The following is a 23,554-nucleotide window of genomic DNA, read 5'->3' on the forward strand; positions in this document are numbered from 1 at the left end:
TGGTTATTTGAAAAGACTAATAAAACTAACAAATATCTGGCACAAAAGATCAAGAAGAAAGAAACAGAGAAGAGGAATAAATAATATTAACAATGAAAAAATGTCCAGAGGCTGGTCCAAGTACAGTGGTATTTACAACTAATTGATCATAATTAGTTACAGATTTCTTTGTTCCTTCTCCTTTTCAACTCCCACTGCTTCACTTGACTAGCCTAAAAAATAAAAATAAAAAATGAGCGCATAGTTACAGCAATAGCACAGTATAGTAAGCAAGAAAGAGAATCATAAATGATGCAGTTAGAAATGAGGAAAAGGCCAAAAATTGGGGTGGTAGCAGAAACAGAAAGAGCAATAAGGAGGTTATCAGAGTAGTCCAATGGCAATGACGGTGAGGAAGAGTGGAGACAGAGAAAACAGATTTAGGTTGTTTTTGGAAGTAGAGTTGACAGGATATGCGGAAGCATGAAATATGGGTTTGAAAGAAAGACAGAATGAGATTAAAGATAATTATTAAAGACAAAATTCAGTACTTCCTACCTCAGCATACAAGGTCTTCAGAATGATTCCAGTTTAATTCTTCTAATTTCAACTATCATGAACCCAATTCACTTAGCTTACCTTCCAGTCCTACTAAAATTCTCACCATTCACCTAGCATCCCATGCTCTTTCAGTATGTTCCCTCTTTCTGAAATGCTCCAATTCCTCATTAAATCCCACATCATCTTTCAAGACTCAGCTGAAATGTCACCTCTGTGAAGCTTTCCACAAATCTCACAGGCATAATTAGTCACTCCTTTAATCTGGCTTCCCACTATTCTTATCTAATAGTAGCAGCAGTATTAGTACCTGTTGAGCATCTCAAATCAGAAAATCCAAAATCTGAAATGCTTCAAAGTCTAAAACTTTTTGAGGCCAACATGATGCTCAAAAGAAATGCTCCTTGGAGCATTTCAGATTTCCAGATTAGAGACACTCAGCTAGTATGTATACCGCATATATTACAAATATATGTATACATAGCAAATATTACTATATATATTGCAAACATATATATAAATTTATATATAATATACATCTGACATATATCTCCAATATATATGATATACATCTGATATATATCTCCAATATATATATACATATATATCTCCGATATATATATATATATGTACCTGAAATCCGAAACACTTCTGGTCCCAAGCATTTCAGATAAGGGCTATTCATTCACCTGTAGCGGCAGAAGCAGCATTTGTTAAGAGCAGTACATGCTCTTATATATCTCTCTGATATATGATACATCATATATATCATATTTGTATATATTTACCATATAGCATATATATTTATCATATATATCTGATATATATGATAGATACAGACATCTGATATATATATCTTATATATCAGAGATATATATCATTATATATCAGATATATGATGTGTGTATATACACATCTGAATCCCAGATATTTATGTGTGTGTATATATATGTGTGTATATATACATATATATGTGTATATATGTGTGTGTATATATGTATATATGTGTGTATATATGTATATATGTGTATATATATGTATGTGTGTACATATGTATATATGTGTGTACATATACACACACACACACACACACACACATATATATGAAATCCAAAACACTTCTGGTCTCAAGCATTTCAGATAAGGGCTATTCACCTGTAGTGGCAGAAGCAGCATTGTTAAGAGCAGTAGATGCTAACATTACTGAGGGCTTACTATGAAGCATTGTTATAAATCCATTACATAGATTAGCTGATTTAATCCCATCAACAATCTTAGATATTAAATATTATTATGCCCTTTTTTCTTTTGCCAACATTAGTACCAATATTATGTCATTTTTATAAAGGAACTAAGGTACAGAACAATTAAATAACTTGCCAAAGGTTACACACCTAGTAAGTGGAGAAACCAAGATCTGAACGTACGCATTCTGGCTTAAAAGCTCACATACAACTTCCCAATAAAGCCAAAGAATAGGAAGTTGGTGGGAATGTGAAACAGTATAGCCACTATACAAAACAGTATGGCACTTCCTAAAAAATTTAGTGGAACTACCATATGGTCCAGCAATCTCACTTTAATTTATCCAAAAAATAGAAATCAGGATCTTGAAAAAACATTTGCACAGCCATGTTCACAGCAGCATTATTCACAATAGCCAAGAAGTGGAAGCAGCTCAAATATCTATCAGCAGATGAAGAGACAAACAAAATGTGGCATATACACACAGTGGGATATTATCCAGGCCTAGAAAGGAAGGAAATCCTGCAGTATGCAACAAAATGGATAAGCCTTGAGGACACTGTGCTAAGTGAAATAAGCCAGTCACAAAAAAGACAAATACAGTGCTGCATAAGTACACTTATATGAATGAGGCATCCAGAGTAGTCAAAATCATAGACAGAAAGAGGAGTAGTGGTTGCTAGTGGCTGGAAGAGCAGTAGAAAAATAGGGAATTATTGTTGAATGGGTACAGTTTCAGTTCTGCAAGATCAAAAGAGCTCTGGAGATCTGTTGCACAACAATGTGAACGTACTGAATGCTACTGAATTCTATGCTTAAAAATGGTTATGATGGTAAACTACATGTTTAAACGACAATTTTTAAAAAATTATTTTTAGAAAAGCAAATAAAGGCATGTCCACAGAACACAGATATATGGTACAATTTTACATATAAAGCAGACATGACAGATAGAGCTGGAGAAGTAGACTCAACCTGATGGAGAGTCTTAAATGATAAAATGAATTTTAAATGATAAAATATTTAATCCTGGCCCAGAGCAGGAAAACATTACATAAATGTTCCTTTCCTTCAGACTTTCTCCTCTATGGGTAGAGAGATACTAAGGTTTTCAAGGAGTGAAGTCGCCATATATGAAAATCTACACCCTCCTGCTTTTCTTCTCAACCTCTGATTGTTTCCTTTCAATCTCCTTTGATGGCTTTTCTCCTTTTACCCATGCCTTAAAAGTTGCTCTTGCCCAGATTTCTATACTTGCCTGTTTTGTGTTTCACTATATGCATTTTCAGGATGATTCTATTCACTTCTTTGGTTTTAACGGCCATTTATTCACAAATAATGCCCAAATCTCTTATCTCCAGCTCTAGATCTTCCACTCAGGCTCCTTATACACATACCCACATACACAAACACACACACATCCCTAGGTGAATGGATCTCTTCACCAAGGTATGTCACTGGTACCTCAAACTCAACATCTTCAATTCTGAACACATTATCTTCCCTTCCCCAGTTCTATCCCTAAGTCTGAACATTCTCTTGAATTCCTCACGTAAGTAAATGAAATTGTCACCACCATCCACCAAATGGCTCAAACCAGAATCTTGGGTGTCATCTGTAATTCCTTCCATTCCCTCACCTACTTTATCTGATCCACCACCAAAAATTCTTGCTATAACCTCAAATCCTTCTACCTTTCATTCATTCTGATTGCCAATAGCATATTCAGTTCATCATCCGTAAACTAGACCATTGCAAACAGCCACCTAGCAAGTCTGCCTACCTTTCTCCAACCAACTCTCTACTGTGGAGTACTAAAACACACATCTGATCATTTAATTCCCTTGCTTAAGAGCATTTAGTAGCTCTTTAATGTCTATAAGATAAAGTAATTGTTTGACCTGAGCCCTACCTTTGTACCCTCAACTTTCCACCCCAACCTGTACTTAATTGTATATTCTCTGCGCCTGTCATACTGAACTACGTGTAGTTTCCCAAACTTGTCATTCTCTTTCATCTCTCAAGTCTTTGTACATGTTGCTCCATCTGTCCAAGATGTTATTCCCAGCTCCAACCCCTACTAGTACATCTCATCCGATGAAATCATACCTGTCCTTAGAACCTTAGATAAGTTACCTATTCCTATGGGGAGCCCTCTTACTGAGTTAGTTGTCCCCCTATAGCACCTTATATATACCTCCAACAAATAGCATAGCATGTGTGTCTATTTCTTTACTTCCCTTACTAGATTGTGAGTCAGTGTATTTTTATTTATCTTTGCATTCTTAACATCTAGCACAATTCCTTGCACAAAGATTCTCAATAAAAATGAATGGTGATAGTGTAAAAACTTGATGACACTAAAAGTCAAGGTTACTGACTGCATACTTTAATTTTTAGCCACAGATTACATCTCTAACAACAGCTATTTATCCAAAATGTGTGTGACATAAAGATTATACATCATCAAACTAACCATTGACAAAAAAAAATCATACACACAAATATGTATTAGTACTTATGTATCCATCAAATATCTAATGTATACCAGCAACTGTGCTAGGTGCTGGAGATACAAAGATGAATAAGACCTATGATATAAGAGCTTAAAAGGTAGTGGGGAAGACAGGGAAGTGAATGATTAAGAGTATGATAAATGCCATGGCACTCTTATACAGTGTTATAAAAACCTGGGCATAGTTGTGACACATAGCCAGTGGGGTTTAAGGAAGTGGGACTTCCCTGAGGAGGTGGTATGTAAGCTAAACACTGAAAGACAAATAGAGGTTAGCCAGGCTGAGGGGTAGAGACAGGCAATCCAGGCTGAGGGGATACCTTATGCAAATCCCAGAAAAAAAGTGGGAAGATGAAGTAAAGACTACAATATGTTCAGCTACTGCAAATTTCAGCATTGCTGGTGTCTACGCCTAAAGATGGAAGTGGCAAGAGATGAGGCTGAAGGTGTAAGCAAGGCCACATCATAGATGGCACTGTATGACATACAGAAAATTTGGACTTTCTCCTAAAAGCCAGTGATATCTACACTGACCCAGACCCACTCATTTCAACCACAGCAGCTCTGTTTTCATCTTTTTAAGTTGTTTCAGTTCCCTCATTAAGTCTTTTTTTAAACTTGGAAAATCACTAACATAGGCAGCAGAGAAACACTGAAGGATTTCATGCAGCAGAGTGATGTGACTGGCGGCAGTGTGATAAATAAACTAGAGAGCTGGAGATAAAGTCAGGAGGTTATGAGCTCACTCAGCTGAGAAATGACAAAGGTTTGAACTAGGGAAATGACAGTGGCATAAAGAAAAAGAGATATGGAGAGCTATTAAAGTTAGGGGATATAAGTGAAATTATGTTTTCAAAGTATGTATCATAGTACCTAGAAGAGATCGATAAATGTGTTCTATTACTATCAAAATCATCTGAATAAATCTGGAGGATAAAGCAAGAAAATCAACAGAAGTTTCCAAGTTTCGTTAAGGTGAGCAACTGGGTAGACGATGTTATCATTCCAAAAGACTGGGAGCAGGATGCTGTTTTTTGGGTTCTGTACATTTTGAGGTGAGAATGGGGAGGATGAATTCATGGCTTAATATTAGCCATGTTAAGGTGTCTGTGGAACATCTAGATGAAGATATCAGATGATAGGCTATATCAAACTGGGGCTCAGAACAGATTCAGATCAGGAGATATCAACAGTATGCAGACAACCATTACCCTCAGATAATGGTGCCAAAGAAGCCCCCAAATCTAAGCTTAAGATGTGGGAGAATCAATATCTAGATGTATCTAAACTTTCAAAAGCCACCAAGTCTGAGGATGTACAAAAGAAGAAAAGTTTTGTCACTTTGAAATGCCTTTTTATTATACTATAATGTCTTAAGACAACCATATTATCAAGCTTTTCTAATTGATTCACTGCTTGTCAAAATAAGATCTAGGCTCTTATATTTTTAATCAAACTTTATTTTTGGAATATGAGTAAACCCAATTTGATTTGTAAAATAGTCTTCGTTCTGGGAAGACCTCATGTTCTGGAATAAGAAAACACAAAATAGGCCAGGTACGATAGCTCACGCCTGTAATCCCAGCATTTTGGGAGGATCCTTTGAGGCCAAGAGTTCAAGACCAGCCTGGGTAGCATAGCGAGATTCCATCTCTACAGAAAATGTTCAAAGTTAGCTGGGTGCAATGGCATGCACCCGTAGTCCTAGTTACCCAGGAGGCTGAGGCAGGAGGATAACTTGAGCCCAGGAGTTTGAGGTTACAGTGAGCTATTACCATGCCGCCGTACTATAGTGTAGGCAACAGAGTGAGATCCTGTGTCAAAAAAAAAAAAGAAAGAAAGAAAAAGAGAAAGAAGAAAAAACACATACTACACACAAAGTAAATTTGAAACTAAAATTATACATATGCTAGGAAGGTAAATTTAGAAAAATTACTTAATGTCTCCATGTCCCACATTCCATTTGTCAAACTGGGATACCACCACCTACCTTACTTGGCTGTGATGAGAATTAAGTTACATAACATGTGTAAAGAACCTAATATGTTGACTAGCACGTAGTGCAAGCTCAACAAATAATAACTTTTACTATCATTCTACCTTTAAGAAATGAGAAGCAAGTATTTTATTTTTTATTTTAGGTTAAAAAAGGTCATGAACATATATCTGAATTAATATTTTAAAGCATACTGTCTCAGTGCCTGGGCTTTCAAGGTAGCAGATTTTTTTTTTTTTTTTTTTTTTGAGACAGTCTTTCTCTGTCGCCCAGGTTGTAGTGCAGTAGCGCAATCTCGGCTCACTGCAACCTCCACCTCCAGACCAAGTTCAAGCAATTCTCCTGCCTCAGCCTCCCAAGAAGCTGGGATTACAAGCATGCACCACCACGCCCAGCTAAGTTTTGTATTTTTAGTAGAGATGGAGTTTCACCATGTTGGCCAGGCTGGTCTCAAACTCCTGACTTCCTGACTGACCTCAAGTGATCCGCCCACCTCAGCCTCCCAAAGTGCCGGGTTGCAGGCATGAGCCACCACACCTGGCCCAAGGTAGCAGATTTTCTGACATGTAAATCCATGATATGTCAAAAAGACTGAATTGAGAGATTAACACAAGCAGTCGTGCATACAATAGTGAAATAGTAAAAGCGAATTACAAAGGCAGGGCATGTATGAAAACTGAATCCAATTTAGAAATTCCATCCAGTTGCTCGCAAATCTTAGCTATTGTAACAGAATATCCTTTCAAAATGAATTTAGAACAGGTTAAAAGAAGATTAACTCATGCCACTTTTTGGATTCCTACATATTTACAATGAGATAACATATGGGAAGACACTATAAGCTATGACAAATCTAATTTTTTTATATTGTAGCATTCTGAAAAACACTGTAGTTAATATCTAACAGAAAATAAAAAGTGTGTTTCTTCTTTCTATTCCTATTCAATGAAGAATTAAAGTGCCAAGATATAATAGTCAAAAGCACTTAATAGAAAGGTGGGAGATTAGGGGTTTGTTTTGGGCAGATATAGAAATGGAGAGATTTAACCTATGCTTTATCTTAAACTTGAGTTTTCCATCAACCTCCTGTTTATCATCACATTTAAGAAAAAAAGGGAAAAACATAATTGTAGATATTTTTCCTAGTTAAGACTTCCTAAGTTTAAATTTTGATGAAGTTTAAGAAAATAATACTCAAAATCTATTGGCTGACTTTTACAACCATCGAATATGAAGCCTAAAATACAATAGCATATATAGGTTGTATATATCCACACACATATGTAGGAAAAGGGGCAGGCATGAGGTTTCCAAGCCTCTTGGAGAATTATTTGTTATTTTAAACAAAATCACTCATGAGAAAAATAAAATGATGCATTTGGTTTATTCTCAAAGGAAAGATCACTATTTCACAGAATAGTAAAACTTGTATGCTATATATTTCACATATTAGTGGTTAAAATTAAACAACTCCAATCTTTTTTCTAACTTAAGTTTATGTATGATATACACATACATGTACATATGTACAGACATATATGTGTTTATGTAAATTTTAATCTTGTATAGACATGTTTAGGAAGTATTAAATGCTATCGTTGATAAACTTACGAATCAACATGCAGAACTCTCCGGCCACTTCTTGAACATGCAGCTGCAATGATGGATTCAGGCAAACCTACAAAAACACATATCTGTTATCATTTAGAATGTAGAAATATATACATTTTACATAAAATGTTCAATTCATGCCATTGCTGTATAGAATAGTTTAACCAAAGAGATCCATCCTTGCTTGTATTCAGAATTATAAAGTTTATATTAATTATACTGTAAGATGTTTCTTAAACATATACCACTCATACTGAAAATTTTATTATGTGGAAGACTTTTTTTTTTTTTTTGAGACGGAGTCTCACTCTGTCACCAGGCTGGAGTGCAGTGGCGCGATCTCGGCTCACTGCAACCTCCAACTCCCTGGTTCAAGCGATTCTCCTGCCTCAGCCTCCCGAGTAGCTGGGATTACAGGCATGCGCCGCACACCCAGCTAATTTTTGTATTTTTAGTAGAAACAGGGTTTCACCATGTTGGCCAGGATGGTCTCAATCTCCTGACCTTGTGATCCCCCCACCTCGGCCTCCCAAAGTGCTGGGATTACAGGCATGAGCCACCGCGCCCGGCCAGAGATATTTTTTAAAAAGCAGTTCTGCTTAATTTGGCAAGAAAAAATAATTTTTAAAAGTACTTACAATCTTTTTGTATGTAAATTACCATCAATGAGCAACTGTAACTACTATATATTGTTCAGTTAAAAACCATGTTCACACATTAGCTCATCTGAGTCTCCCAATTGCACTGAGAGATAACCATATGCATATGCATTTTAGAGAAGAAAAAGAACCAGGACATGAATATCTTAACTTTCTGCCCAATGCTTAAAACAAAAAAAAAAGTTCTAGAGTTGAAATTTAAACCCAGATATAACTCTGAAGCCACAATGCCTCTGAGAGGGAATGGCACGCATTTTTTAGCTTAAGAAATATGTCAGCTAGTTTAGAAAGGGGCCGCTTACAAGATACATTATTTTGCTTTTGACCAAGATAGCAGTATAAAAACAAAACATTACTGCTTTGGAATCAAACTTAATCATACCATAAAGCTGATTATCATAAAAAGACATATATATATTACTTCTACCAGCACCAACAAAAAATTAAAAATTGCCAAAGATAATGTTTTATGATTTTAAAAAATCAAGTTTTCTATTTGATAGTTAATACCCTGTAAGTTCCAGACTCTTCAATAATTTTTGTCATATGATCTACCATGTTGATAGAAGCTAGTATTTTTTATATTAGTTATAAAAATAAAGCATGCTTTAAAAGTTTAGTGCAATTCTATAGTGCTACTACGAACTCCTTCACCATGATGAAACATCCTGATCCTCTCATGTTTTTACTTAGAGGAAAAAAAACAGCACCAGTCTTTTGGCAAGGGTTTAAACTACACACTAAGCATCAAGGATTTCAGGAAAGGGGAAAGTCATCTTCTGTATATAAAAAGCAATATGCATATGGAAACAATTGAAATAGTTAATCTCTAGCTAAAATCCTATTAAACACAAGCTCCAGCCTGCCTTCACAGAGGAACTAGTTTTCCAGTGTTGAACATTTTGTGGGCATATAATGCTCGGTTCAAAACAAAAGAAGTTCTAACAAATGTACTGAAAATAACCATTAAATATCAATCATTGAAAACAAGCCATCATAAAGTTCCAAGCTTAACTTCAGATATAATTCAAGTAAATGTTCCAAGCTTAACTTCAGATATAATTCAAGTAAACAAAATAAGAATTTCTGGAGTAGAGGGAAATAGGAGAAAGTTTTAAATAGCTAAATGCAGTTTTTAAGTTAAAACCTTTATTGAAATCTTAAGACCATCTGAACTTTTTGCTACACTTAAAGAAATAACGTTCCTTTTTACTGAAATGTAGTCATTATGGCACTTTAAAAGCTGATAAGCAGCTTAGTTAAAAGGATAATGGCAAAGAAATACTCAGGAGGCAGAATGAGTATGTTAAAGATTAATGCTCTTATGTGTAATAATCACAGCATTAATAACAATGCCACCAAATATTAGTATAAGATTTTATCCTTCAAACTGTATTTTCACATACATCATCTTATTTATTCCTCATTATAATCCTAGGAGGCAGGAAGTATTATCTATGTGAGGAAATAGGTTAAGAAAGGTTAAATAACTTGCCAAATACCAAGTAATTTGGTAATTCCGTATCCCCAATTCAAATTACCATGATAATTCACTATCTCCAACTTGGATGCAAGTTTGAAAATGAAGATTTAAGGACAATATAGCAACAAAATGAAACAGGCATGGTCTCAATCAGACAGACTTAGACTTGAATCTTAGTTTTGCTACTCACCTAGCTGCACAACCTCAGATAAGTCACTTGACTTCTCTGAGCCTTTGTTTCTTCATCTATCAATGAGAATATCATGATGTACCTCATAGAATTCAGTTCTGTTGTTAGCAAGGGTACTTGCCCTATGAACACTATCTACTCTTATTATCCTTCAGAATGATATTTTAGAAGCATTATATTTCCATCTAACACTACCCCAAACATATACCTATTTTCACCAGATGCCAACTCCAATGGTGAACAATAATAAAATTACTCGCCTCCATTTGGCCCAAAAATAACTGTTACTTAGGGTAGGCAGTTACACATGTGGTTATTTCCATGGCTGTGATCAACAATGTCAGAAGTCAAATCTCTGCTATTAAAGCAAAGCCAAGAATGGATTTCACTACTGAACATGATTTGAGTCCAAATTACATAAAGCCAAAATGACTATCATTTGTGTTTTTCCTTAATACTTCCATCCAAACATTCCCATAAGTTTGTGAAATTCATAAGCTATTCTAATGTTAAATGGCAAGGGCCTATTATCTTCACGCTTAGAATGACTAAAATAGCAAACTAATAATACAGTTAACAATGTCTTCTTGGCCAAGATTTTATATTTCTTCCCACCCATTCAATAAACAGAATTTCCAGGATACAGGAGGCACGTAGTAGGTTCTCTATAGATATGTGCTGAAGAAAAGAAAAAGAGAAAAAGAAAATCGGGAAAGAGGAGAGGAAGGGAGAGAGAGAACAAACTGTGCTAGGTAGTGAGAGGTTGCCATACGTTTTTTGCAAGATAATCCCTAGCCTGTTAGAGCTCAGAGTCTATGTAACAAGAATTTAAAGAGATTAAAATAATAAGTGTATTTAAAACTGTCATAGAAACACAATGGAAAGCTCCAAAGAACAGGAGAAATTAGCTGGGTCTTTCAGGGTCTCTAACAACCCTAACTGAGGAGTGCAGAAGATGGAAAAAGGAAAGTGGAAAGGAGCATTCCTGGCAAAGTTAAAGGAAGGGAGAACCAAAAAGTGATGCTTTAAAAAAAGTGTTTGGACTGGCCTACTTCATTAGCATAAAGTTTTCAAGGGTTATCCATGTTGCAGCATGGATCAGTACTTCATTACTTTTTTTTATAACCAAGTAATATTCCCTTATAAGGATATACCACATTTCTCTGTCCATTCTTCTGTCGATGGACATTTAGGTTGTTTTCACATGTTACCCGTTGTGAACATGCTGCAACAAACATAAAGCCAGTCACAGAAGGACAAATGCTGCATGATTCCACCTGTATGAGGTATTTAAAAATAGGCAAATTTACAGAATCAAAAAGTGGAATGGTGGTTGCCATGGATTTGGGGGAGAGGGAAATGGGGAGTTGCTAATCAACTAGCATGAAGTATCAGTTATGAAAGAAGAATAATTTCTAAAGAACTGCTCTACAACATTGTACCTATAGTTAACAACACTGTATTGTACTCTTAAAAATTTGTTAAGAGCAGAGATCTCATGTCAAGTCTTCTTACCAACGTAAAACAAAATTTAAAAAGATTTCCAAGAGGTTGAAGCCAAATTATAGTATCTGAACTTGAACCTCTGAGGAATAGGGAGTCTTGAAAGGACTTTAGCCAGATCATGGTCAAATCAGGATTTCAAAAAATAAAAATAAAAACTGTAGTCAAAGCAAGGAGGATAAACTTGTATAAAACTGGAGCTTTATGCTTCATGGTTTTTAAAAATTATTTAGGGCTGGGCACGGTGGCTCACATCTGTAATCCCAGCACTTTGGGAGGCCGAGGTGGGCAGATCACCTGAGGAAGGGAGTTTGAGACCAGCCTGACCAACATGGAGAAACCCCATCTCTACTAAAAATGCAAAATTAGCCAGGCTTGGTGGCGCGTGCCCATAATCCCAGCTACTCGGAAGGCTGAGGCAGGAGAATCACTTGAACCCAGAAGGCAAAGGTTGCAGTGAGCCGAGATCGCACCATTGCACTCCAGCCTGGGCAACAAGAGAAAAACTCCGTCTCAAAAAAAAAAAAAAAATTTATTTAGGAAAAGTTAACATACTTAAAACTTTTTGGACTTATTGCTAATTTGGCAAAATAATAAAATGACTGCTTGTTTTGTTTAAATTAATATTTCTAAGTGCATACTTAAAAGTTTTTGGTCTTATTGCTAATTTAGTAAAATAATGACTGTTTTGTTTAAATTAATATTTCTAAGCTCAATTTTAATAGCACTTAAACTCTAGATTAATTTCAAAATAACACCTGTTCAACGCTAAAAAAAGTGAACAACTACTCAAGTTCACACAATATATTTGTGAGGCATTCAGATGAAACATGTATGTGCTGATTTTGAACTATACAGTCTCTCCCATGAGGAAAAGCCAGACATGAGTTAGAAACAGATAACCTAGATGAAGGTCAAATCATACAGCATTCCACTGGAACCACTCTGTAAAATGTGTGAGCACAAATATACAAGTACAATGTTTTCAACTGTAAGATGGGGTTAATAATACATCTCATATGGGTGCAGGGAGGAACAGGTACAAAATGACATCAAACACTATACACAGTGGCTCTTGGCATGTCACTGACATTCAATAAATGTTGCTTCTCTTCCCTCTTCTTCCTTCCCCTTCAATAAGATTAGTTATCTGAAGGAAATAAAAGGTATCACTTGCTTACTATTTACTTTAGTTACCTTCAAAGATCTAGCAACTTAAAATCATTTTTAAAAAAGTCCAATAACCTTTTCTTTATGTAAACTATAGAGGTTCATCAAACATTTAATACCATTTAAACATTTCACATTATTAAATATAATATTACATTCATTAGAGAGGCTGTACCAAACAACTTGCTCTGCCACAGTATTATAAGCAAACATGTATAATTCTGATGCAAGACAACAACTTTGGCAAGTCATTTTTATTAAACACAGGTAAATATTAGGTATTAAATTAGCATTTCATAACAGCTGTAGTGGGGGAAACTGAGGTTTCCTCCATCATGACTTTCACAGTTGAGGTTCTGTTACAAAGGTGGCAGCTAGAAAAAAAATTAGAAGCTTATGGAATGTTATATCATCATACACTAATATGTATGGTACCAGCTTTCTGCAATTTTCTAAAAACCTGTCTAGATGAAATAGAGATGTTTCATTATCAAATGAAGGAGCTAGGCTAAAATTAGGACCCAAGAACCTCACCTAAAATATTTTACAGGGATAAAACCACTATTCATCCATTTTTCAAAATCCCCCTTTAATCCAAATTCTTAATGTCAAATCTCATCATTTACAACTATAACATTTAGGTTAGTTCCCCATGATATATTCTTAAAATGTATTAGTATCTGGGATTGATTTTTCCTAACACTATGCTTACACAAGATAAACATAAAATAAAGTACTTACACCACTCCCAGCATATCGAACAATAAATAATAGATTCCCCTGACAGGACTTTGATGACCTGGCAAAGCCCAAGTACTTTCAGCTCAAATCATATGAAACCATAAATCACTCTTTATTTTATAGAACATTTCAAAATGGATTTCTGCTTTCTACCTTGAAAGTCATTCCATGTGTTATTTATAACCAGTGAAGACCAGAATGGAAAGAAAATTACATAGAACTAGAAAATTTACTGTGACTGCTTTAATAAAGAGTAAGTTCTTTTTTAGGAAAAACAGAATTGCTGGCAAGGAAAACTTGATTGAGCAATGAATGCAAAGGTGAAACTACATACTTAATTCATGTTGTAGCCACTCAAAATAATGACATCACAAAATTAAGCAGAAACTGAATTTCAACCCAGGTTTAAGTAGTTTTGTTGATTCCTATCTTAAATTCTATATTAAATATTTACATCTTAAGTCTACTTTTTAGTGGCTACCATAAAAAGAGAAAAATTGCAAATGAAGTAGCCTAGGGAACTACCACAACATAAAGATAAAAATATCATTTTTAAATTGACAATTATTTTTATTCACTCTAACCTCCCCACAAAATACTAAACATTAGTAAATGTAATTTAAAATCTCTGAACTTCTTCCTCATGGAACAAAATGTGTATTTACAGCCATGTAATTTTTAGAATTTTTTGAAAAATATACTACCCATTAAAACATTAACTTGGAAAATTTATTTTAATTTTTAAAAATTCACTATGGTGTGAGCCTTTAGAAATGGCTAATAAAAAGAGTTTCAGTATTCAAGAGTACTGAATTAAGAATCAGAAGGACTGGCTTCCTGTTTTTAGGTGGATACTAAATAGCTATGACCTCAGGAAAGTCACTTAACCTCTGGAATTCAGATTCCTTATAGATATCCTTATTAGATAAAATAAAGGGCTTGGAATAAGTGACCCAAAGGTTTGTTTCAAGTTCTGAAAAGTGAATGTTTATGCTAGGTCAACAACTTGACCTCTATTCTTGAGCAAATGATAAAGTGAAAGATAAAAAGATCTGTAAAGATGGCAGCAGTTGTTGAATCTCCCCCACAACTCCCATAAAAACAGACAGTACAATCAGGATACCCAAACCAAACTCCCAGGGACAACATCCATAACAAAGCAAGGTGATACAATATAATCATGAACCCCAAAATAGAAGTGGGTAGTTACAAGCCACCAATAGCTGTAACACCCACATGGTATTAGAAAGTGTACAGGCCGGGTGCAGTGGCTCACACCTGTAATCCCAGCACTTTGGGAGGCTGAGGTGAGCAGATCGCCTGAGGTCAGAAGTTCAAGACTAGCCTGGCCAACATAGTGAAACCCCGTCTCTACTAAAAATACAAAAATTAGCCAGGCATGGTAGCAGGCGCCTGTAATCCCAGGTACTCGGGAGGCTGAAGCAGGAGGATCGTTTGAACCTGGCAGGCGGAGGTTGCAGTGAGCCAAGATCGCGCCATTGCACTCCAGCCTGGGCAACAAGAGGGAGACTTCGTCTTAAAACAAACAAAAAAAAAGAAAGTGTGCAAAAGGAAATAAAGAGAAGATCAAAAAAACTGTTACAGCCCCAAGAGCCAGAAAACCCCAAAAGTGCTATCAGGCACTCACTGGAAGCTTGGCAGACCATTCTGAGAACAGCAGCAGAAACTGGGAAGGGGTTTTGCAGACTTCACCTTGTGAATGAGGGGATAGTCCTGCATTGAGGAGTAACTGCTGGGAACCTAATCCAAATTCAGCCGGGAAAATAGAGGCAAAGGAAAGAGAAGGTCTACACGAAACTAGGGGAGGGTAACAGAGCCAGCAGATTTCAGGCTACATGTTTGATTACTTCCTGAAAACACAGTAGAGAGGCCTACAGCAAAACAGTTTGAATAGTTTTACTGGCCCATCCTTCCTATTGAAAACAAAGGGAAAACATTTTTCACTTAAAAATGAGCAACGCAAAAGGATTTCAGTTGAACCACATTCAACGTACATTGGAAAAAAGGGAATAAGGAACAAAATAACATCCCAATAGACAACAAAAGAATGTCAGAAAGCCTCACAAATTAGATGAAAAACATAGCTAATTATGGTATTATGTGCTAAAAGAAATTAACAAAATGGTGGCAGCTCTGAGAGAACAACATGAATCAAAATTAGAAAAACTCAAAAGGTGATTAGAGAACAGGAACATTTGTAAAAAATGGAGTTAAAAAATTAAAGAAAAAATCATTTCAGATATGAAAACTAAACTAGGAAGAGCACAAAGACCAAAGAAACAAAATGGATAGATGCCTTAGAAAAAACTTCAGATGCAAAGGAAGGCATGTGATATAAGTGTTAAGCACATGTTAAACAAAACAGTAGTTATGTTTAAAAAGTAGAGCCCTCATACTTTTTGATATATGTTGGAATACATACAGATAGAATGATATGATATTTAGGATTTGCTTCAAAATAACAGGGTTGGATAGTGAAATGAGAGAAACAGTGGAAGATACTGTCAACAAAAAGAGTTCAACTCTGAAAAAAAATATATATATATATAGATATATTTTATTTTTTTTTTTTTTTTGAGATGGAGTCTCGCTCTGTCGCCCAGGCTGGAGTGCAGTAGCGCGATCTCGGCCCACTGCAACTTCCGCCTCCTGGGTTCACGCCATTCTCCTGCCTCAGCCTCCCAAGTAGCTGGGACTACAAGTATCTGCCACCATGCCCGGCTAATTTTTTGTATTTTTAGTAAAGACGGGGTTTCACTGTGTTAACCAGGATGGTCTGAATCTCCTAACCTCGTGATCCGCCCGCCTCGGCCTCCCAAAGTGCTGGGATTACAGGTGTGAGACCATGCCCGGCCAACTCTGTAAAATATTTGAAGAGATTTATTCTGAGCCAAATATGAGCGACCACAGCCTGTGACACAGCCCTCAGGAGGTCCTGAGAACATGTGCCCAAGGTGGCTGGGGTACAGCTTGGTTTTATATATTTTAGGGAGGCATGAGACATCAATCAAATACATTTAAGAAATACATTGGTTTGGTTCAGAAAGGCGAGACAACTCAAAGCTGGTGGGGCGGGGGGGGGAGGTGCTTCCAGGCTATAGGTAAATTTCAACATTTTCTGGCTGACAATTTGTTGAGTTTATCTCAAGACCTGGGATTAATGGAAAGGAATGTTCAGGTTAAAATAAAGGATTGTGGGGACCAAATTTTATTGTGCAGAGGAATCTCTCAGGTAGCAGACCTCAGAGACAGAGCAGGTTGTAAAATGTTTCCTATTGGACCTAAAAGGGTGCCTGGCTCTTAGTTGATTACCCCTGGATCTGGAAAGAAAGGAAGCAAAATAAAGGGGGGAGAAGATTCTCTACAGAATGTGGATTTTTCCCACAAGAGACTTTGCAGGGCAATTTCAAGGTACGGCAAGGAAATATATTTTGGGGTTAAATATCTTTTCCTTGTCTCATAATGTTATGCCAGAGTCAGAATGAAAAATAAGTCACAATATATAGGGTCAAATAAAACCCATCTGATGAGAATTTATGGCTTGTAGGGCATAACTCCCTAGACCCCTTAGGTAGGAATTTGGGCAAGGTAAAAAATCAGAGCTTAGTCCTCATTACAAAGAAAACAAGACTGGCCATGAGTTGATAAGTGTTGAAACTGGGAGACTGGTATGTGGAGGGTTACTTTATTCTACTTTTTTATGTTTGAAATTTCACATTGTAAAAAAGCTTAAAAATGGATGTAGCATCCCGTTTGTTATCTAAATGGAGAAAACTACATCAACTCAAAATCTCTTAAAGTTTTGTTAAATAAATGTAAATGTTTGCTGAAGACCTTATCCTTGCCAGGAAATAGTCTCCACTACAACTAATTTTTACTTTTCTTTTTTTTTTTTTTTTTTTTTTTTTGAGACAGAGTTTCACTCTTGTCACCCAGGCTGGGGTACAATGGCACGGTCTCGGCTCACTGCAACCTCTGCCTCCCGGGTTCAAGCGATTCTCCTGCCTCAGCTTCCCAAGTAGCTGGGATTACAGGCACCTGCCACTACACGAGGATAATTTTTGTATTTTTAGTACAGACGGGGTTTCACCATGTTGGTCGGGCTAGTCTTGAACTCCTGACCTCAGGTGATCCACTTGCCTAGGCCTCCCAAAGTCCTGGAATTACAGGTGTGAGCCACTGTGCCCAGCTTAATTTTTACTTAATTTTATTAACACAAATATTTCTATTGTAATTTAAGTGACCAAAATGATCTTTTCACAGCAAAGCATACCCCAGGCCAGTGCTCTTCAAACTTAACATAATATTTAATTTGTGATAAGGAAAATAGTTTCTGTGTTCAGAACATATTTTACTAATGTGCCACAGAAGAAACATGACCTTTACTGCATTACCCAGAAAGCTGTGAGTCTAAAATAGATGATGAAAGAGAATGAGTACTCATTTCAAGAATGTTATAAAAATGATACAAAAAAACCTTTCCCCTTTATATAAAATCCTATCATGAAAATCATTTTACAAAAAATAGAAATAAAAACTTTTCAGCTTTATAAACTACTTTTTTTAATGAGCGGGCCCTTGGACCAAAAAAGGTATTACCATATCCATCCTGTCAATTAAGATGCGTGATGTATCCATTCTAAGCACTGACGGTTGTTGAAGACTGTAGGAAACAAAAGAAGAGTCAACCAAAAGAAAAAAAGCTCCATAAACAGGACAATGAGTCCCATATTTGATCTTGAAAATTTAATTTGGAAGAACACTAAAAAAGACACAAAATGGCAAACCCCAGCACATGCACAAATATTTCAGTGGGAAATTATATACCTTGAGATTGTGAAAGGAAAACAAATCTCCCCAAAATCACTAAGCCAAAAGGAAAAGTCAAGATGGGAACTGTGTTAGGCAAACCTGTCTCCCATTCTATTCCTAAATAAGATCACTACAAAGATTTTTAAAAAGCTACATACCTCCCTCACAATTTGCCCATAAGGAAATTCTTTGTGGACAACCAAAGGACAGGCAGAACTCAAAGTCATTCCTCTGTTCCCATGAGACAAATACGTATCTGATGGCTTCCTCTGCCCTACTGTTTCACTACAGACTAAGGCATAAGTGACTATTCCTCATTTGTCTCTTAACTAACTATGACCCAGAAGCCTCCTCCCCACTTTGAGTTGTCTGGCCTTTCCTGATGGAACCAATGAATTATACATCTTACAAACATGGATTAATGTTTCATGTCTCCCTAAAACGTGTAAAATCAAGCTGTGCCCCTACCGCCTGGGGCACGTCATCAGGACCTGAGGCTGTGCCACAGGCGCATCCTTAACCTTGGTAAAATAAACTTTCTAAATTAATTGAGATCTTTTGGTTTACAGGATCAATGAAGAATTCCTACTGAAGCAAATCATGTCTTAAAATGTAACTGTAATCTCTGATCCCATTTCTGGCCATTGCTTTAGTGGTTGATTCTCTCTTCAGTTTTAAGGGATAAACACAACCAGGTCATTCTGTTCACCTTCATCAAAAGAAGGTTTGCAAGCTGACACAGATGTCATGATGCTGTCAATAATAAGAAGTTGTTGGACATTTGGGTTGGTTCCAACTCTTTGCTATTGTGAATAGAGCCGCAATAAACATACGTGTGCATGTGTCTTTATAGCAGCATGATTTATAGTCCTTTGGGTATATACCCAGTAATGGGATGGCTGGGTCAAATGGTATTTCTAGTTCTAGATCCCTGAGGAATCGCCACACTGACTTCCACAATGGTTGAACTAGTTTACAGCCCCACCAACAGTGTAAAGAATACTATGCAGCCATAAAAAATGATGAGTTCGTGTCCTTTGTAGGGACATGGATGAAACTGGAAAACATCATTCTCAGTAAACTATCGCAAGGACAAAAAACCAAACACCGCATGTTCTCACTCATAGGTGGGAATTGAACAATGAGAACTCATGGACACAGGAAGGGGAACATCACGCTCCGGGGACTGTTGTGGGGTGGGGGGAGGGGGGAGGGACAGCATTAGGAGATACACCTAATGCTAAATGACGAGTTAATGGGTGCAGGAAATCAACATGGCACATGGATACATATGTAACAAACCTGCACATTGTGCACATGTACCCTAAAACCCTAAAGTATAATAAAAAATAAAAATAAAAAAAAAAATAATAAGAAGTTGACATCATGAGGCTACTGCTGGAATCAGGATTTTAATGTCAACAATGGTAACTCTCCAAAATAAAACAACTGCCAACCACAAACCCAGGGCAAAATAATCTACTCTTGATACAATGGGCTATTTTTTCAATTGAAAGATTCTAGCAAGCTTAATCTAATACCTCAACCTTAGTCAGAAAAACTTTGGTCTTAACTGTTTCACCTAAGTCAAACTTAGCTAAGCCTCAGGCTTCACATTTGAAAAATGGAGATGATATAGTATCTACCGCAGGGTTACTGTGAAAATGATACAATGCATTGTAGGGGCTTATCACAGTGCTTGGCATATAACAAATGTTAGACAATATTTTTCATGTGTTTGACAGTGTGTTATAGGTACTAAAAACAATTTTCTAATCATCATTGATTTTGCTTACATAGCTTAAACCAAAGTAACACAGGTGTAGAAAATAAGGATTTGAACTCACAGTTCAGCATCTTAATATGCCTGATATCCATGTATAAAACTTTATTTTCTCTATACTTTAGCTTGTGTAAATTTTCTCAGGATGATTTTAAATCCACATAAATAAGACTAGTTTAACAAATGTGCAAGTCAGATAACAGAAACATGATTCAAAACATTTCAAAGCAATATAAAATGATTAAAACTGCCATTAACTAATAGCCATAATAACTCAATGAGAACACTGGCCTGGACCCAAAAAAAAAAAAAAAAAAAAAAAAAGACACATGAGAATACTCAAAAGAAAGAGTATAAGTTAGTGATAGGGACAGGAGGTAGGGAAATTCTAGGCAGAAAAGGGCAGGTCCCTGAGAAAACCCCACCCTCAAGCCTGAAACCATGGCACAAAGTGAGAACTTCCCTGTTTTCCCGTGCGAATGTTGCCTTTTCCGAAACCACTTATGGCCCACCCCACACCCCATCCTGTGTACATAAAAACCCCAGGTTCAGCCAGCAGAGAGAGGAGAAGCAGTTGGACATTAGAGACTACAGTTGGACATCAGAGAGAAGTGGCTCGACTTCAGAGGAACACCTTGACAGGGTAACTTCAAAGAAGAATCTGGCCAGAGACAGCTGGAATTCAGGGGAAGATTACCTTCCTGCCCCATCCCCTTTTCAGCTCCCCTTCCCACTGAGAGCCATCTCCATCAGCAATAAGATCCCCTACATTTACCATCCTTCAACTCATTCATGTGACCTCATTCCTCCTGGATGCCGGACAAGAGCTTGGGAACGACGAGTGTGGACACAAAAAGGCTGTCACACTTGCCCTTTGCCCTCACTGGTAGAAGGCAGCCAATTAACACAAAAAGGCAGAGGGCCCACTGAGCTGTTAACCCTTAAGCCGTCTGCGGACAGCAGAGCTAAAAGAGCACTGTAACATTCCCTCTGGAGCTTCAGGGGTTGCAGGCACCACCCCCTGAGATGCTACCATGGGGCCAGCACAGAGTTGACTTCTGCCAGTGCCCAAAAGCACTCACCCTGGCTCCCGCACCCACTAAACTGCACATCCCCTCTTGTGAGGGGTGAAACACAGCAGGTCCGAGTGAGTGGAGTTCACTCCTCCTGGCACAAGAGTGGCAGGCTGCCTCCAGCACTCATGTACTCCAGTTCCTGCCTTGTTCACTCACATGCTCCCTCCTATGAGGAGTTGAAAGCAGTGGGCTGAGTAAACAGGGTGCCCCCTTCACAAGTCCCGCGAAGGGGTCAGGAAAATATCCTGCTTCACCAGTACTTTTTAAAATGTGATAAAAACCAAATCAGTCAAGGAATACATTACCAACTTCAGCTCTTGATAAAATCCAGTATGAGATGAAACACTTACAATAAGCACCGTACTGGCCAAGCTGCCTCTGGTCTCTTCTCCTGTCTATTTGCAAACTGTTCTTTTCAAAAACACCCTCCATATGATAACATGCTAGCTCTCATAATCACACTCTAAAAAAGCAATATCTGTGATAAATTATCAACTCTTTTTACACCAAACCTTAAATGAAAGTATTAGAAAAGCAAAAACAAAATATCAACCTTTCAATGTATCCCTATTTTGCTGGCCACAATTAAACGCCCCCAAAATGTTTCCAATGAGCACCAACAGTGACTTTTAGCCTATTTTACTTTTAAATATATTTACATACAGAACAGGCACAGACTAGCTTTTTATTTAAAGAATGCACTGAGACTGACTAGCAGATGATTTAGCATGAGTTAACAGGTCAATTATATGGAATTATAATTGTTTCTGTGCATTGGGATTTTATGTTAAACATGAGAATGTAATAGTGAGCTGCCATATTTGAATTTAATTGCTGTAGCCTGTTATCCAAAACATCATGAAAACACTGGAGAAAATGAGAAAAATGACATGAGGCATGGGAGATGAAAATGATGCTGCAGAGGAAATTATGGTAACAGATGTGGCTCTCTCTGAGGTATTGGCTCAAATTCATGATTTACAGAGAAGGGTAAGCATCTCCCAGAGAGTCTTCTCCAGAGTTAGATAACTCTTTACTTTTCTAGGTATTGGAAGCAAACAAAAACATACTTTTCCATCAATGAATGCCTGAAGAAGTGCAAAGCATTTTTCAGAACAGCAAAATCTGCAGGCTATCTTTCACTCCTACAGCATCTCTTACATTGACAACAGTGTTTCATACTATAACTCAAATAAGACCGATGCTACATCTGTTCCAAAAACTATGAGGAAAACAAATGATAAATAATGCAAGCTGCTGAACAAAAGAGAGGACAAAAAAGAAAGAAAAAAATAAAACCAGTAAGCCACTAGGTAAGAAATCTGATAGAAACAGTGATAATAGACACATAAAGGTCTTTCCCACCAAGCAGCCAATGAGAAGACAAGAAACATAAATCAGACAACTGAATCCTTCCACCATTCTTCACGAAAATCGTGACCCCTTCCTGGAAAGCATTCACGAAATAATAGTACTAGTAAAAGCACCTCAGTAAGGCATTACAACCACACAAATTAACTGCATTTTGTGAGCACCTACTAAGCTTTTTTATAGGAATTATTTCATTGAATCCTCAACAGTCTTGTGAAGTTTATCCTAGAGATAAGAAAATTGAAACATAAAGAGATTAAGGAAAATGTCTAAGATGACACAAGAGGAATAGCTAGAATTCAAACCCAGAGTGTCTGATTCCAGAGCCACACTGTCAATCTCTACACTATACTGCTCAAATGAGATACACGTATGTCAAAGTAAAAAAAAAATATGTAATGTACAGCATTCATAAAACTAAAGGACTTCTGAAATACCATTTCACTCCCACTCACTATGTCATTCAGCTGATCAATATACTCTAGGCTTTAAATTTTTTGACTCTGCCCTCTCCAAAAACATATGTGTGTATGTGTGTGTAAGTATATATATATATATATGTTATATATATGGTGTGTGTGTGTGTGTGTATATATATATATGTTATATATATGGTGTGTGTGTGTATATATATATATATATAAAACATTCATCCTTACTACATGCATTCTGATATATTCTACCTCATTTTTATAATGCTGGAATTCACTCCATGATCCACAATCCATCTTACAATTTTTAAAAATCCACTGTAGACAACAGATGTGAAGATTTTGGAAATACACAGGGAGGACTATGGACATCCTGTGATGTGAGAATCACATTCAGGCATCCTGGGAGA

At 36.8% G+C, this 23,554-nt stretch overlaps 1 protein-coding gene across 6 annotated transcripts in view; it reads right to left on the reverse strand.

The window, feature by feature from the left end:
- CHM (CHM Rab escort protein) overlaps nucleotides 1-23,554 on the reverse strand; it is a 195,353-nt gene that overhangs the window by 166,248 nt on the left and 5,551 nt on the right. For all 6 annotated transcript variants that reach the window (XM_055266944.2, XM_063634329.1, XM_063634330.1 and 3 more), the window contains exon 2: nucleotides 7,905-7,971. In XM_055266944.2, coding sequence (XP_055122919.1) covers nucleotides 7,905-7,971 — 67 coding nt within the window. The remainder of the gene's footprint in view (nucleotides 1-7,904; nucleotides 7,972-23,554) is intronic.

This window comes from Symphalangus syndactylus, chromosome X (assembly GCF_028878055.3).
Source record: "Symphalangus syndactylus isolate Jambi chromosome X, NHGRI_mSymSyn1-v2.1_pri, whole genome shotgun sequence".
Lineage (NCBI taxonomy): Eukaryota > Metazoa > Chordata > Mammalia > Primates > Hylobatidae > Symphalangus > Symphalangus syndactylus.